General features: G+C 49.0%; 1 protein-coding gene and 1 long non-coding RNA gene across 16 annotated transcripts in view; both read left to right on the forward strand.

Moving 5' to 3' along the window:
* The first annotated feature begins 268 nt into the window (after positions 1-268).
* CUX1 (cut like homeobox 1) overlaps positions 269-13,938 on the forward strand; it is a 349,872-nt gene continuing 336,202 nt past the window's right edge. For 3 of the 15 annotated variants that reach the window (XM_036408955.2, XM_036408956.2, XM_036408959.2), the window contains exon 1: positions 1,120-2,082. In XM_036408955.2, coding sequence (XP_036264848.1) covers positions 1,750-2,082 — 333 coding nt within the window. In that variant the 5' untranslated portion in view covers positions 1,120-1,749. Of the gene's footprint in view, positions 538-977; positions 2,083-13,938 lie in introns of those variants that run through there. The other 12 variants (XM_036408962.2, XM_036408954.2, XM_036408960.2 and 9 more) reach the window with 12 other exon arrangements.
* LOC123651153 lies at positions 5,187-7,958 on the forward strand. Its single transcript, XR_006739654.1, has 2 exons — positions 5,187-6,909; positions 7,615-7,958. It is a non-coding gene; the product is annotated as an uncharacterized LOC123651153 (long non-coding RNA).

The following is a 13,938-nucleotide window of genomic DNA, read 5'->3' on the forward strand; positions in this document are numbered from 1 at the left end:
GAACGCGGCAGCACCCCGCAACCTCAGACACCGAAGGGGCGCGCTGGGCCAACGACCGCGATCCCGGGGGCCCCGACCCACGCCCCGGGGGACTCCGGCCGCGGCCCGGACTGCCCTTTCCGCTGCCCTCCAGCGCCCCCTCGGGGCGGGGCCGGGCCGGCGGCCTCGCCCGCCGGGGCTGGGGGCCCGGAGGGGCGGGGGTCGCGGGCCCCGGGCTGGCGCGGGGGGAGGGGGCAGGTCCCGCACGCGCCGGGCCGGGTGGCGGCCGCCGCGCCCTCGGGCTCCGGCTCCGGCTCCGGCTCGGGCTCGCCGTGGCTGCGGCGGCGCCGTGAGGAGGAGTCCGCGTCCTCGGCGGAGGCGGCGACGGCCGGCTCCAGGCCGGGTTTTGGCGCCGCCCGCCTGCTGCCTCCTGGCGGCTCCTGAACTCCAGCCCCCTCTCTATCAGCCTCTCATTCCGTCTCAATATGTCTCAAGATGGCGGCCAATGTGGGATCGATGTTTCAATATTGGAAGCGCTTTGATTTACAGCAGCTGCAGGTCAGGCTTCTCCGCGCTCGGCCTCTCGCCCCGGGGTGGGGGCTGCGGGCGGTCGCGGCCTCCCCCGGGGCCCCGGGCTGCCGGGTCGCCGGGGGGCCGCGGCGGCGGGGAGGAGGGGGTGCCGGGGAAAGCCGGGCCGAGTCGGGGACAAGTCCCTCTCTCTCCCCGGCCCCCATTGATCACTCGCTTGATCAGAAATTGATCCTCTTTGTTCAATTCATCGATCAGCCCAAGATGGCGCCGGGAGCCGCCGCCGCCACCGCTGCCCCCGGGGTCGGCCCCCACCCCGGGCGCCCCCCCCCCCCGGCCCTGCGCCGCCGCCACCGCCGCCGCCGCGGGACCGGGGAGGGGGCGGCCCCGGCGGCCCGCGGGGTGCGCGCGCGGGGAGCGGGGAGCGGCTGCGGCGGCGGCGCCGCGCCGGGAGGGGGCTGCGGCCGGCCGGTGGCGCCTGGCCGCGCGCCCCGCGCCCCCGGCCCGCCGTATTCCCGGGGAAAGTTTGTGGGGAGTTGCTGTGGGGGGTGAAGCGCCCTGCCTCTCCAGGAGGAGCCGCCGCCGCCACTGCCGCCGGCGCGGCGGAGCTGGGCTGGTGGCGCTGTGGTGCCGCCGGCTCGGGGGAGGGTCAGAGCGGCCACCGGCGGCGGCGCGGCCCGGCTCCGGCCAGGCGGGCGGGCGGGCCGGCAGGCGTCCGAGTGCCCCGGCCCGGGCGGCGCGGGCTCCGGCCGCTGCCCCAGCTGTCAGCGGGCGGGGCCGCGGGGCCGCTCCCGCATTCGGTGTCGGGCTCCTAACGCGGACCCCGGGGTTTGTTTACGTCTGGGCGGGAGCCCCGGGGCGCCCGCAGACCCCCCAGCGCCCCGCTCTTTTGTGTGCCTGTCCCAGCGGCGCCGCCGGCTCCCCCGCGGCCGGGGACACGGCTGGGGGCGCTTGGAGGAAACTTGCGGGGGGCGGTGGGGTCGCCCCGCGCGCGGAGCCTGGGTGTCTGGGAGCCCGGGAGCGCTCAGCGGTCGGCTGTGCGGGCGCGTGCGGGGGCCGCAACTTTCTCCCGGCGCCGGCCCCGCGGCGAGTCCCCGTGCGCTGCCTTCCCGGGCGGGGGGCGCCGCCTGTCCCGGCGGCCTCACCGGCGCCCAGGACTTCCCGCGGCCCCGAGTCATCCTCCCACTCCCCTTTGGCCCTTTCCTCCCGGGCTCTCCCTTCCCAGCGGGGTCCGGGGGTGCGATGGAGCGCGCTCCGGGTCGGCTCCGAAATGCCTCCTCGGGTTGTGTTTTCGAAAGCACAGCCCCTGGGGCCCTGCCGAACCGTGGCGTGCGGGGCCGCGGTCCGCGCGCCGAGCCCGTGGCGCCGGCCCGCGATCGCGCCGGGGCTCCCCATCCGGCGCCGGAGCCGCCGCCGTGCCCGGGGGGTGCGTCCTCGCGGTCCGCCTCCCACCCGGAGGAGCGGCGCGCCCGCGGGGGCCGCCCCGGACCTGCCGGCTCCAAGCTCGCCGCGCCCGGACAGCCTCGGGACTCGGCCCGGTGGATGGTGTGCGGCGTAGCGGGAGCCAAGTTGAAGGTGAGCGGTGGCGGCGTGTGGGCCCGAGGCTCTGGGAGCGCCGGGGACCCCCTGCGGCTTCAAAGAGCCCCGGGGCGCCCCGGCGCTTCAGGGGTCCCTCAGCGCCCCCGAGGGCCGGCTACTGCTCCCCACTGTAAGGTGTGCGTGAAGGTAAACTTGGCCGAACTTTCCTCACCCGGAGAACCGGTGATTGTGACCTGCACTACTTTTAGGAGGAAAGCAAATGAAATCCAGATGCAGGCTTATATGAAAAGAAGCAGATTGGATTAAAACATATATATAAATGGAGCCTGACAACTTTAATTGTATAGGCTTGTTCTTGCCCTTGCCTACGTAAGAACTTGGTAATGCAGACTCATCGTCGTTATGAAATTTCTTCAAATGTTTCGCTTCACTGGGAAGAAGACTATGTGAAATATGTATTTCCGATAAGATTAAAACTTAAAAGGAGTTTGAGTATTTATTGACTAAAATAGATTACTCCAAAGTGTCTATTGTGTAAATTAAATTCCTGAATGTAATGAACACAGCCAAATGGCATTTTTGATAAATTGGTCTACCCTGTTTTAGTAAAAATAGCTCCTTTTTACCATAATTTAATTCCTGTGCTTACTGTAAAACCCGTTGTGGAGTTTTAAGAGACAAGCCTTAATTTTCTTTTCTTTTCCTTTTTTCCCCCTTCTTCTTGTCTTCCTGAATGTGACATTCTTTTTTAAGCATCCTGGAAAAACTGCCTGGGAAATGCATTTGGCTTCTAGAGCGTTATTAGATCTTATGAAGTCTTTCAGGTCACCCTCTCTCCCCCAGTGATTAGCTAGCTACTTATTCAGGATATGGTGAGGACACTTAACTGTGTAACTCTAGGATTCGATTGAAAGTTTCCCTTTCAGTTTATGTGAATGAACCATTAGACGTTGATCTTGAATTTAAAACATATTTTTCTTTCCTGAGCACAAGTTGGCTTTTGATGGTAGACATGACTTGGCCTTGGATGATTTCCTATTGCCGCTTTTTTCACATGTTTAAAAAACTTCAGTTGACTATGGACTACCAAAGTTCAAAGTTAAGCTAAACTGGTTCTTTCTCTGGGCCCTGAAGAGGCCTTTTGAGTTGATATCTAGTTTAGTGTCATCTCTATTCCCACAGACAGTAAGTGACCCAATGAGACTGCAGTTTGAGAAGAGAGAATTCATTAGTTTCAGATTCTTCTCATCTTTCCAGAACCCCTTCCATTGAGATCAGGTTGCCTGCGGAGCCCAGTGTGAGTTGTGGCATTGATACCCGAGGGTGAAGAGGCTGGTCTCAGCTGGACCCAGATCCAGGTTAGAGACTTCAGTGGGTCCCTGCTAGTTGGGTGTGGCCTCTCTCACAACCAGTGAGCCAGGGCTGTGTTCTTATTCCTCTGCTTGGTCAGTCTTGAAGCTGTCTTGCGACTGAAGAGTGCCTGGGAAGAGAGTTTCCGAAGACTGAGCTCTATTTCGTTTCCTTTTTAGTCCCCAAAGCTTGTGGTATGGAAGTTTCAGTGCTCTGGCATTGCTAAGACTAGTTGGACAAGTTTTTATCCTATCCCACACTTGTAAAAACCAGGCTTTTTTTTTTTTTTTTTTTTTAAATGAGAAAAACACCACTGTATAAATTTGCCTTTTAAATACATGCTTGAAAAGAGGACACTTTCTAAAACAAGCTCAAGTAACTCTGTATGTTAGCACAACTTTTGGGATGGAGCCTGCCAGTGACTTGCTTTCGTTGGAGGCATTATTCCTATTTGGTGACTGATGTTCCTTTTTAAAAAACCTCTATAAGTAAAACTTTAAACATTTACTTTTTTTTTTTTTTTAAACAAGAAAGCAATTTCAATTTTGCTGTACGCCCATTTTCTGGTTGCTTTTATTTTGTTTTCTTGGTTAAGGAAGTGTGTATGTTACCTGTCATCCAGTACTATTTCCATAAGAAATATATTATTTTGATTGAAATATGTGTCCCATCGAGTACCTTTATGAAATAATGAGTAAACAAATCAGGGGTTTCCATGCTGTTGCTTTCTTTATTTCCTTGGTTCTTTTAATATCGGTGTCTTTGAGATTGGGTATGGGGAGCAGTCATTATCAGTTGATTGAAGTTTGCTTTTTTTTTCTGTGAAATTATGTGTATTTTTTGTTTGTTTTTGTTTTGGTGCAAGTCAGTGAAGGAATGAAGTTATACAACAACTTCTCATACCGTTTGTGTCCATAGAGACCCCCTTCACTTGCTTCCCAATTTTACCCATCTTCTACCAGTAGTTAGCTACATGAGGAAGTTGGAAAGAGAAAGGGAATAGATTGCCAATTCCCTTAGGAATTATTCTCTCCTAATCCACTGAGCTAACCTAAAAATGCTAACCTCTCCTAATCCACTGAGCTAACGAGCTGATTGAGCTCAAGACCTTTAATGGCTGAAAAAGTCCTCCCCTCAGTTGTGTACAATTAAAACAAACCCACCAGGTTTTATGTGGGAGCTGTGCAGAAACAGTAGTCTGTGTTCCTGTAAGATCCCCCCACTTCTGTCTACCCCCCTCCCCCCAGGCTACCAGCAACAGTCCACAGTCAAAACTCCTCAAGGCTGTGCTCACAGGCTGTGTTTTAGGAGAGAAAACAGGCTCACAGTAGAAAAAGCATTATTCATTTCAGCTCATTTATAAAGCCCAAGGAACATTCACAGTGAAATGAAGGAAGAACAAATTTGTTGGAGGAAACCGTGTTCTTTTTTAAAAAAAGAGAAAGTCAGTATGTGAAAAACTCTTGCAGAGCTAGGCCACATTCTTCCTTGTGCTTCCATTATATATTGGGATAGTTCACAGATTTGGCCTCATGTAAATTCACATGAGTGTATCTGATGACTGTAACACAAATGTTACCCAAAGTCTTTTATAGAAGTTATTCTAACATATAGGATCATACATAATCTTAGAGATTATTTTGAAACCTACTTAAAACTAATGTACAGCCCAGCCGGTGTGGCTCAGTGGTTGAGTCTGGGCCTATGAACCAGGAGGTCAGGGTTGGATTCCCAATCAGGGCACATGTCTGGGTTTTGGGCTCGATTCCCCAATAGGGGGCGTGCAGGAGGGAGCCGATTGATGACTCTCATCATTGATGTTTCTATTTCTTTCTCTCCATTTCTCTCTGAAACCAATAAAAATATATATTTAATAAACACTAATGTATAACTTTAAAATATAATTGTTTTCCTTATGAAAGATCTGATTTTTACAAGTAATCCTCAGAGATAGACAGTCACATATCTTGTCCTGTTGTTTTGTCTTAAGCTCTGCATTATGGCTGCAGAGAGATAGTTTTGGTTTCAATTGAAATTCCCCTGCCTCGGATTGTTTAAACCAGACCCTTAATCTTATTTTAACATACTTAAAATGTTCAAAAAAACCCGGAAGAATTGTTTTGTATAAGTAGCAAGTGAATGTAGTTTAAACACTCAAGCAATTCTGCTATCTAATTGGAAACAGGTGGAATTCTTGGAATCCTGTGTTTAAATGTTATTATAGCAAAGCATAGAGACACTTTTTACTTAAGGCCATTGGTTTTATTGAAATTATTGGAAGAGGAGCCTCATGACCTCTCATTTTGGCCACTACTGTTTCCCTGGATGTCCCAGTCCTGCTGGGCATTTTAGGAACTGGATACCTGGACAGCTGAGAGAGACCTGCCTGTGTAGAGTGTGGAGCAAAAAGGAACTTTAATGGCATAATTAGACAAGTGATTTACTATCTATATTATGTAACTTATATAGCAAAAAGGTTGTGAATTCATTTGTGACTTCTAATTTAATAAACATTTATTGTCATGAGCATTTGGGTACATTTATTATACCTTGATAATGATTTTGAATTCAGACAGGAGCTACTTTCCCTAAAGTTCTATATTTAGAAATATAAACTTAAATCGTAGCCTGCCCTGGGGGGGAAAAAACACAAACCAAAATGGTTAGGGGGACATTTCATTAATAAACTTGGAGCCCTCTGAATTGTATATCATTTTTTCTATTCTAGTTTTCAAAGCTAGCAAATAGTCTTCATTTTGCTTTATGTTTAAGAACTAAGTTTTGGTTGGTGTTTGGTTATTGATTTTACTGAAGAGGATGACTAAGATTTGTATTAAGCTCTTGGTTTTGTCGCACTTTTGGGTTTGCTGAGCTGTAATCAGTCCTGCTTTTCAGCTGTCTTCTGAGAAAGTTGGTAGAAGAGAGTAGTTTTGGCTGGGCAGGAAATGGCTCTGCAGGAAGTTACTTGGGATTGAAGAGGAACCAGCGGCATTGCACTCATTTGTGCCACACCTGAAACAGCTTTGAAGCACCTGGGTTAATGTACCTGGCCTGTGACTTAAAGGTTTTTTAAGAGTGGGTGTGCTATCCTATTCACATAATATGACACAGTTAAAAAAAAACGATGGTGAACTACTCTTTCTGGAAGACATGTAATTTATTGCAAAACCCATCAAGAATCTTTTCTTTGAAAAGTAAACAACTCTATAATAAAAATAATTCTAACTCTTGGTTTAATTAAATTCCAATAGAATGATGTTAGTGCACACAATACATGTCAGTTTCTTCACTTGCATCTGAAGGCTTTTACCGAAGGAGGCCCAGAGCAGAATTTTTGTTTACTAGAGCCTTGAGCCATAGACAGGATTGGTGTGGGTTCTTAAGAGGAACCAGCCCCTCTCTCCCTCCTCAGAAACACCATCAGACAGGAGACCGGAAAGGCATGAGGGCTGGGAGTTGCATTCCTCCCAAGAATTTACCTAACACCTGGGAGCAATAGGGAACAATAGCCAGGTGTGAGATTCACAAAAAATTGACTAGATTCTTCAACAGAGTGGCCCTGTACCTTTATAAAACACAAAAGGACAGGACAGGCCTACTGGGTCTTGTTCATGACCTGGGGGACTTAGTCAGCTGACAGTTGAAATCCTGAGTGCTTTTGACTCTGAATGATGAAGTTAATGTCCGAGGAAATTAGCAGAGCTTACTCTGAAGCTTGTTCTTTATTAGCATTACCCTGAGTATATCAGCATGGAGCTCTTTTCTTAAAAACTTTTTTCTATTTGGTTGTGTTTGGTCAATAAGTAAAAACAGTTTTTTGTTTTTTTTTTAAGTTCTATATGGTTTTGAGTTTGGTTAAAGGAAAAACAATAGTTCTTAAGTGAATATTGTGAAATTAAGAGAAATAGGATGCCATTCCTGCTGTCATTAAAATTTTATTTGGGTGTTGGCAGCTTTTTGCTAAATGTAAGATGTTCAGATCCTGTCCATCTAGCTTAAAAAAAAAAATTCTAAAGTTTCTTCCCAATTTCCTCCTAAATGCAAGACAGGCTTTCTTACATTGGGTCTTTCCCCCCCCCCCATTTGTTAATATTTTATTTTTCTAATATAATTTTATGTGTTAGAAACTGAAAAGAACGTGAATTCATTATAGGAACCTTGGTTCAGTTGTTATTTTGGAGTTGTTAGGGTTTTTGGTTTATTGCCACTTTTTTGGAGAGAAATTGCTACTTAGATTAAAAAAAATTGATTAAAGCTAGCAAACGACACCAAAGGTAAATCCTTGTCTTGAAAAGCCTGAAGCTGAAAATGTAAGCAAAGCCGATGGGCTGTCTGGTAAAAGAAGAGCCTCCATGGAACCAGCCTCAGCCTGGATGCTGCCGGCCCCGAGTGCCTGCTGTCACCACTGCCTGCCATTTCTTGCCCCACTTCTGAGCTCCTGCCCTGCCAACCTTGTCTCCTCCGTTGTTGTGACTTTAAAAAAAAATATTTTTGGAGCGCTATTATTTTGAGATTCTTGGAAGAAAGATACTATGTAAATGAAAAATAAAAATCTTGCTGGAGGGAATTGCACATTTAATTTTTTATTGGATATGGAAAAAAACTTACTTTCTTACTCGGAAAATAGGGATAGTCTGTTGCTCCTATCACCATTTTTGCTTCATTCTGAAAGGTGCAGCAGATAATGGTGAAACTGTCCTTTATTTTCTGTTTCACCACAGTAGTTGACTAGAACTTGAACCCATGCAGGTCTGTGTACAGTGAATTATTTCTGTGCCTCATTGTTCTTCTCTGCTCTCATTGAGCAAAATAGCAATTGACGCATAGAACAAAACACCGTTTAAAGGAAAAAGATTTTGAGTCACCAACATAACAATTACAACAAAAATTATAAGTAGACTTGGAAAACAAGTCTTCCTCTCCTGTTCACACAGCAAAACTGTTATAAATTGTACAATTTTGAAACAGAAAACTGAGTATAGGAGCATTCATGTAAATCAGTATAGAAACATTATTTTACTGGAATTGCTTCATCTTAGCTGTACCTCAACTCTTTGCTTACATAATGCCGCATGCTGTCACATCGTGCAGCCAAGTGGGAAATGAGGTCAGGTTTGTAGGCTCGAGTGGGACCTAGGAGCCAGACAGAAACTCAGGCTATTGCAAGGTGCCTGTCCAGACGACTTTGTCCACAACACACCACAGTCACAGGCAAGCACAGAGAATCAGTGCGGCGGCCAGGGCCTGGTAGGCACTTATCTTGGAGAGCAGTGGTACGCAATCAGGTTGTCCCCATCTGGAGCTGGCCATCCTAGAGGGAATGCTGTCATCACTCTTCTCCTCTACCCACTTCTCATCCTTGCATTCCAACTTGGCAGCATAGACATGGCGTTGGAAGAGGAAGGATATTGCCAGTTATGTTGATTGTCATTGTCAGGGGACTATGAAGTGGTTTGCTATGTTTTACGTTGCTCTGTGTTGTTATATAATTATGCCGCCATTTAAAAATAAACTGGTACTTTAATAAATTGTGTGTGTGTGTGTGTTTGTGTGTGTGTACACAATTAGTTTTGGGGGCTGCTTCTAGGTGAGAGCCAAATCTAACAAGAGCTGAATGTGTAGACTTTACTTGTTTCAAAATTGTCCATTCAATACAGTTTCCAATCCATTATAGAAGTGGCTGCCAGATTAATCTTCCCAACCCATTAATTTCATCATGCCATTCCTCTCCTCAGACACCCACAGAGGCTCAGTTTAGCACAGAATGGAGACCACATTCCTCAGGCCAGCAGAGTTCCCGATAGTTGTCTCTACTTTTATCTAAACCTTGCCCCACTTAGGATTCCAGATTCACTATCCTCCCTGTGCACATCTGAATATCAAGCCTTATTTCACCCACTCACTCCTTTCCTTCGTTTTAAAACCAGTGCTGCTGGAGAGACCCTGTGTGCCAGGCACCTCGATTCAGGGTAGCATGACAGCCTCCTGTGGGCAGAGGTGGATGGAGCAGCTGGGATAATATGGCTGTGTGCTTGGAGCTGTGTGCCTGAGCCATTGAAGGGCCGCAGAGGAAGGGCATCAAAATGGGGGATAGGGCAGAGTTGATGGGTCAAGAAAGTGCCCAGAAGGGAGGGAAAGCTTGAGCTGATTTCTATGCTCGTGGGGGAATGTGGGAGTGAGGACCTTCCAGCAGAATAGTTGGGGAGTGGCCGGTGGTCTCTCAGACCTCCCCTCTGAGCCCTGGCTCCCTTCTTGGTTATTTCTTCCCTTCCAGCCATCCTTACCACTCAAGCTCTTGCTCTCTACCTCATGTTATGCACCTGCTGTCTCGCCCCGCCCTCGGTACCCAAAAAGTCCAGCTGCATGAGAACCGCGGGCCTTGTTTCAGGGCATAGTCCCATGTGTTCTGATTTAGGACTCATTCAGCTAGTTAACTAAGGAATGCAAATGGAATTCTTTTTAGGATTGTCAGAGGTGGGTACATAGGTTGTATTAAAATGGCTGTGTTTTGACAGCCACCGATAGGTACACATTGATAGAACAAAGATTTCTTTAAAAAAATGTTTATAAGTTTTTATTGATTTTAAAGAGAAAGGAAGTGAGGATGAGAGAAATAGAAACATCAACATTGATTGGCTGCTTCCTGCACACCCCCTGCTTGGGAGCGAGCCTGCAACCTGGGCATGTGCCCTGACTGGTAATTGACCTCCTAATGTAGGGGTGTCGAACTCAATCAGAGAAGGGGCCAAAATCTAAAATCCAGCCTAAATCGCGGGCCGAATGGTTTACTGAACAGTCATAAACGGTCATTGTGATGGAAACGCAGCAGAGTGCAGTGATGACAGCGCGGTGCGGGCCACATTGCAAGGCCTGGCGGGACGGATTTGGCCCGCGGGCCTTGTGTTTGACACATGTGGCCTAATGCATGGGTCGATGCTTAACCACTGAGCCACACTGGCCGGGGCTAGATTTCTTTTTGATTCCTCCATTCGGAGGGGACATACACATTGGTTGAAATATACATAATTGTATTTGTGGCTCATAAAACAAAAAAATTCACATTTCTAAAACTAGAATTGGGTAGAACAATTCTTTGGCAGATTTATCCTTTGATTCTGCTCGCAGCCTAAATGGGAATAGACTTCCCCATATTAACAGAGAAAATGTGTACTGAAATGATCAGAACCTACCCGATGCAAGGGAAACTGAGTAGGCAGGAACACGAAGGCCTGGGTGTCGGCACTGGAGGATTGTCTCGTGGGCGCTCATCCCCCAGCTGCCCGAGGCTCTGGCGTGCGTCCGGGCAGCGGCTCCGGGCCAGTTTCAGAGCAGTGGCCTTCATAGCCTGCATGCTTTCTCTGCTTCTTCATTTACAAAGAAAGTACCTAGGATATTTTTGTAGAGGTGATGTCACTGTCTGGCTGCGTGATCATTTGCATGGATTTGGGGAAGTCAGGGCTGTGGGACTGCACTGAGCGAGGGGAGCTGAGAGGAGCCACTGCCCCCGCTCCAGCACGGGTGGGGGTGGGGCCTGACATCCATAGGACTGGAAGGAGGAAGAAGAGCCATGGAGGGGGCATGAGTCCCAGCCAGGACTTTTTCCCTGAGACGCTGGGTCTGAAGCTGGTGCTGGGGAACAGTTTGCTGTTCCCCAGCACCAAATATATATTGTACTTAGCCTCTTGATGGCCAACATCTCTACTCTCTCAGCACCTGAGAGTCTAGTTGATTTAGTCACGGCAGTGATACTGGATCCAAACCCATACACATCACCCAGAAGCACCGACTACACAGGGTTTTGTTCTCTGTTACACATGAAGGCAGAGTTGGTGAGTTCAGTAGGAGGCTGGCTTTCTAAGGGGTCTGTGGGTGGGCATCTATTCAGAGAGAAGAGGCCTAGTCAGCTGACATTCCTTAGATCTTAGCTTATGTTCCTCAAGGAAGTCTCATGGAAAAGCTGAACTTTTAGGATTCAGATGATATTTTTGCATGTCTGACTTTTTGTGATGCTGTTGCTTGCTTGTAATAGAGTTATAAGTAAAATCTGTTAGAAAGTGCGCTGGTCTGGGAAATAAGGCACATTTGAGTGAAGTTGTTTCAGTTATCTGTTTTTTGAGCAACTCATTTTTTTTATAAACTGCCGGGGCAGTTCGTTCGTTCGTTCATTCATTCATTCATTCATCAGTCAGGCACATACCTCCATTGTGCCTGATTACTACTTGTTCCCATTGAAGCCTCTGGGGTACCAAGGCCAGTAAGTCCCTGCCCTGCTGGTCAGATAACTGCAGGGTACACAGTGTCCCAGGCATCAGTCAATAAGGGCTGGGGTGTCTGTGTAGAGAAGGCTGGGCAGGGATGGGGGGAAATGGGCCTGGGCCATCTTGCTCTGTTGACTTAGGCCATCTCCGTAGGGCCAGGCACAGTTCTAGCACAGCGTTCTAATGATCTGAGCAGCAGGAAATCCCTTCCCACAAGGAACTTCCATTCTAGCAGGAGAGAGAGAAAGTAAATATAGGAATAAGTCAATTACAGAGTGCCAGTGCCCAGGGCCTGTGCAAAGCCCCATGGAGTCATTTCTGGTTCTGAAGCCCTGAGAAATAACTGCTTTTTAAATTCAGTCCTCAGGTTTGTGTTGAGGAAGGTCCTTTTAGGATCCCTCTATGAAAGGCTGAATCAGAATGTGGAGGGAGGCATGGTAAAGAATGGATTTGCAGGGTGCGGCACTCACAGTCCAGTAAGAGATGGAGAGGGACTGGGCCAGGAGAGAAGATACCAGACTGAGTGCTGGTGGGGGTGGGGGGGGGGTGGCAAAGGAGGTGCTCTGGCCCTGGCATTTCTGGGAGGGCCCCTGAGATCGAAGTGGCTGTGGCAGAGATGGGGCTGGGAGAGCCGTACTTAGAGGAGCCGCCTGTGGGAGAGGCTCAGTGGAGGAAACAGGCCGGGGAAAGCCGCTGTGAAGAGGCAGGGAGCAGTGCACTGAACGAGTGGTCTACAGGGCCCGTTGACGCTGAGCATCCAGCAGGGCAGCGTCCCTTGGTGCTGGCCCTTCCAGAGGCAGCGGGTGCACATGGCTGCCTGGCTGGGCCCACATGTTCATTAAAAGCAGGTGGGTGACTGCCCTGTACCTGAGCAGTGGGTGACTCAGATATGCATGGAGTCAGCCTCTGGTTTCTTTCTCCTATTTGCTTTTTTGGTTGGTAATCCTTTTTAATTCCCCAATTTCATGATGTAATTTTAACGGACTTAAACTTGAACACTTCAAAATTATGTAATTAATTACCTTGGGCTTCAATTACAACTAATTATAGTGCGATATTTGTGGCAAGTCAGGTGCCTACTGGTGTGTGTGTTGAGGGGGGGTGTTGGTGTTCAGGACTGCCACTTGCTGTTCAGCAGCTCGGGGACTACACCTTTACGTGGGTCAGGCTGGCTGTCCTCTGGGGTTGCCCAGGAGGCTCCTTGTCCTGCCCCAGCAGGAGCAGCTCCCTGGGGGCATGCCAAGGTGCAGGAAAGGAAAGAGAGAGAGGGTGATAGTGTACATTCCCCGAGGAAGGGCTGTTTGAGAGTGCAGAGGCTGGAACTCTGCAGGTTGGAGAGAAGGTCTCATACTAGGAAAGTGAGTTTGGGGTGACTGGAGGGAAGCTGAGGCCAGAGTGTGCGATTCTTCTATTTTTTCTGGGTCATGGAAGGGAGGTTGCCTTCAAGTGAAGGTGGAGGCTTCAGGGTGGGAAAGACTGTTTATGGAGGGAGGAAAGGTGTGAAAACCACCTTCTGGGGAAAGAGCAAGGTGGAAGCCGGCTTAAAAATATCCGTGTGCTGTGTTATTCAGGGGATCAGGGCCCAGGGCTTCGGGCACCAGAAAACTGAGCCTCAGACCCAGGATAGAGCTTTATGTTTCTAGGCTTCCTCTGTGCAAATAGTGGTGTTTTTATTTTGTGTTAGGAGGAAAGGGGGGGGGGGGGGTCTTGCTAAGAAATCTTCACCTCAATTGACCATTGCCACTCCCATCTCCTGCTGATGGGGTCACAGCCCATCTCAGAATGGGGGTGCTGTGTTCTCAGTAGGCTGCAGCGGTCTGAGCCCCCTGTCCTGTCCCACTTACCCTTGAATAAGGAAGGCAGACACACCTGCCATCTAACTATTGCTTGGAAGCTTCTTGGCATGGACTTTAGACCGCGGTGCCCACGTGTGTCGTTCAGTGTCCAGTGTTCTGTTTCTGTGAGATGCCTGCTGTTATATTTGAGAGGCCCAAGGCATCTTTTTCAAAGCTGGTCCTTACGTCCCAAACTAGAGAGGTTTTCTTCATGCTCCATGGGTTTTCCACGGCGTTTCCCTGTGGAATGTGCAGAGCAAACTGAGCCCCAGCTTTTGAAGCACAAACTGAGGTAAATGGAGTTAGGTCTGTGAAGATGCCTAATAGTCTTATTGACTTTCTGTTTTTCAAGGGAGAGTAGGACTTGAAAACATTTGAGTTTACAACTATAGTTTAAATTGGGGGTGGGGGGGAGTATGATGGTGCAGAGCACTATGGGAAATTTTTTT

Source organism: Pipistrellus kuhlii, unplaced genomic scaffold (genome assembly GCF_014108245.1).
Source record: "Pipistrellus kuhlii isolate mPipKuh1 unplaced genomic scaffold, mPipKuh1.p scaffold_m20_p_4, whole genome shotgun sequence".
NCBI lineage: Eukaryota > Metazoa > Chordata > Mammalia > Chiroptera > Vespertilionidae > Pipistrellus > Pipistrellus kuhlii.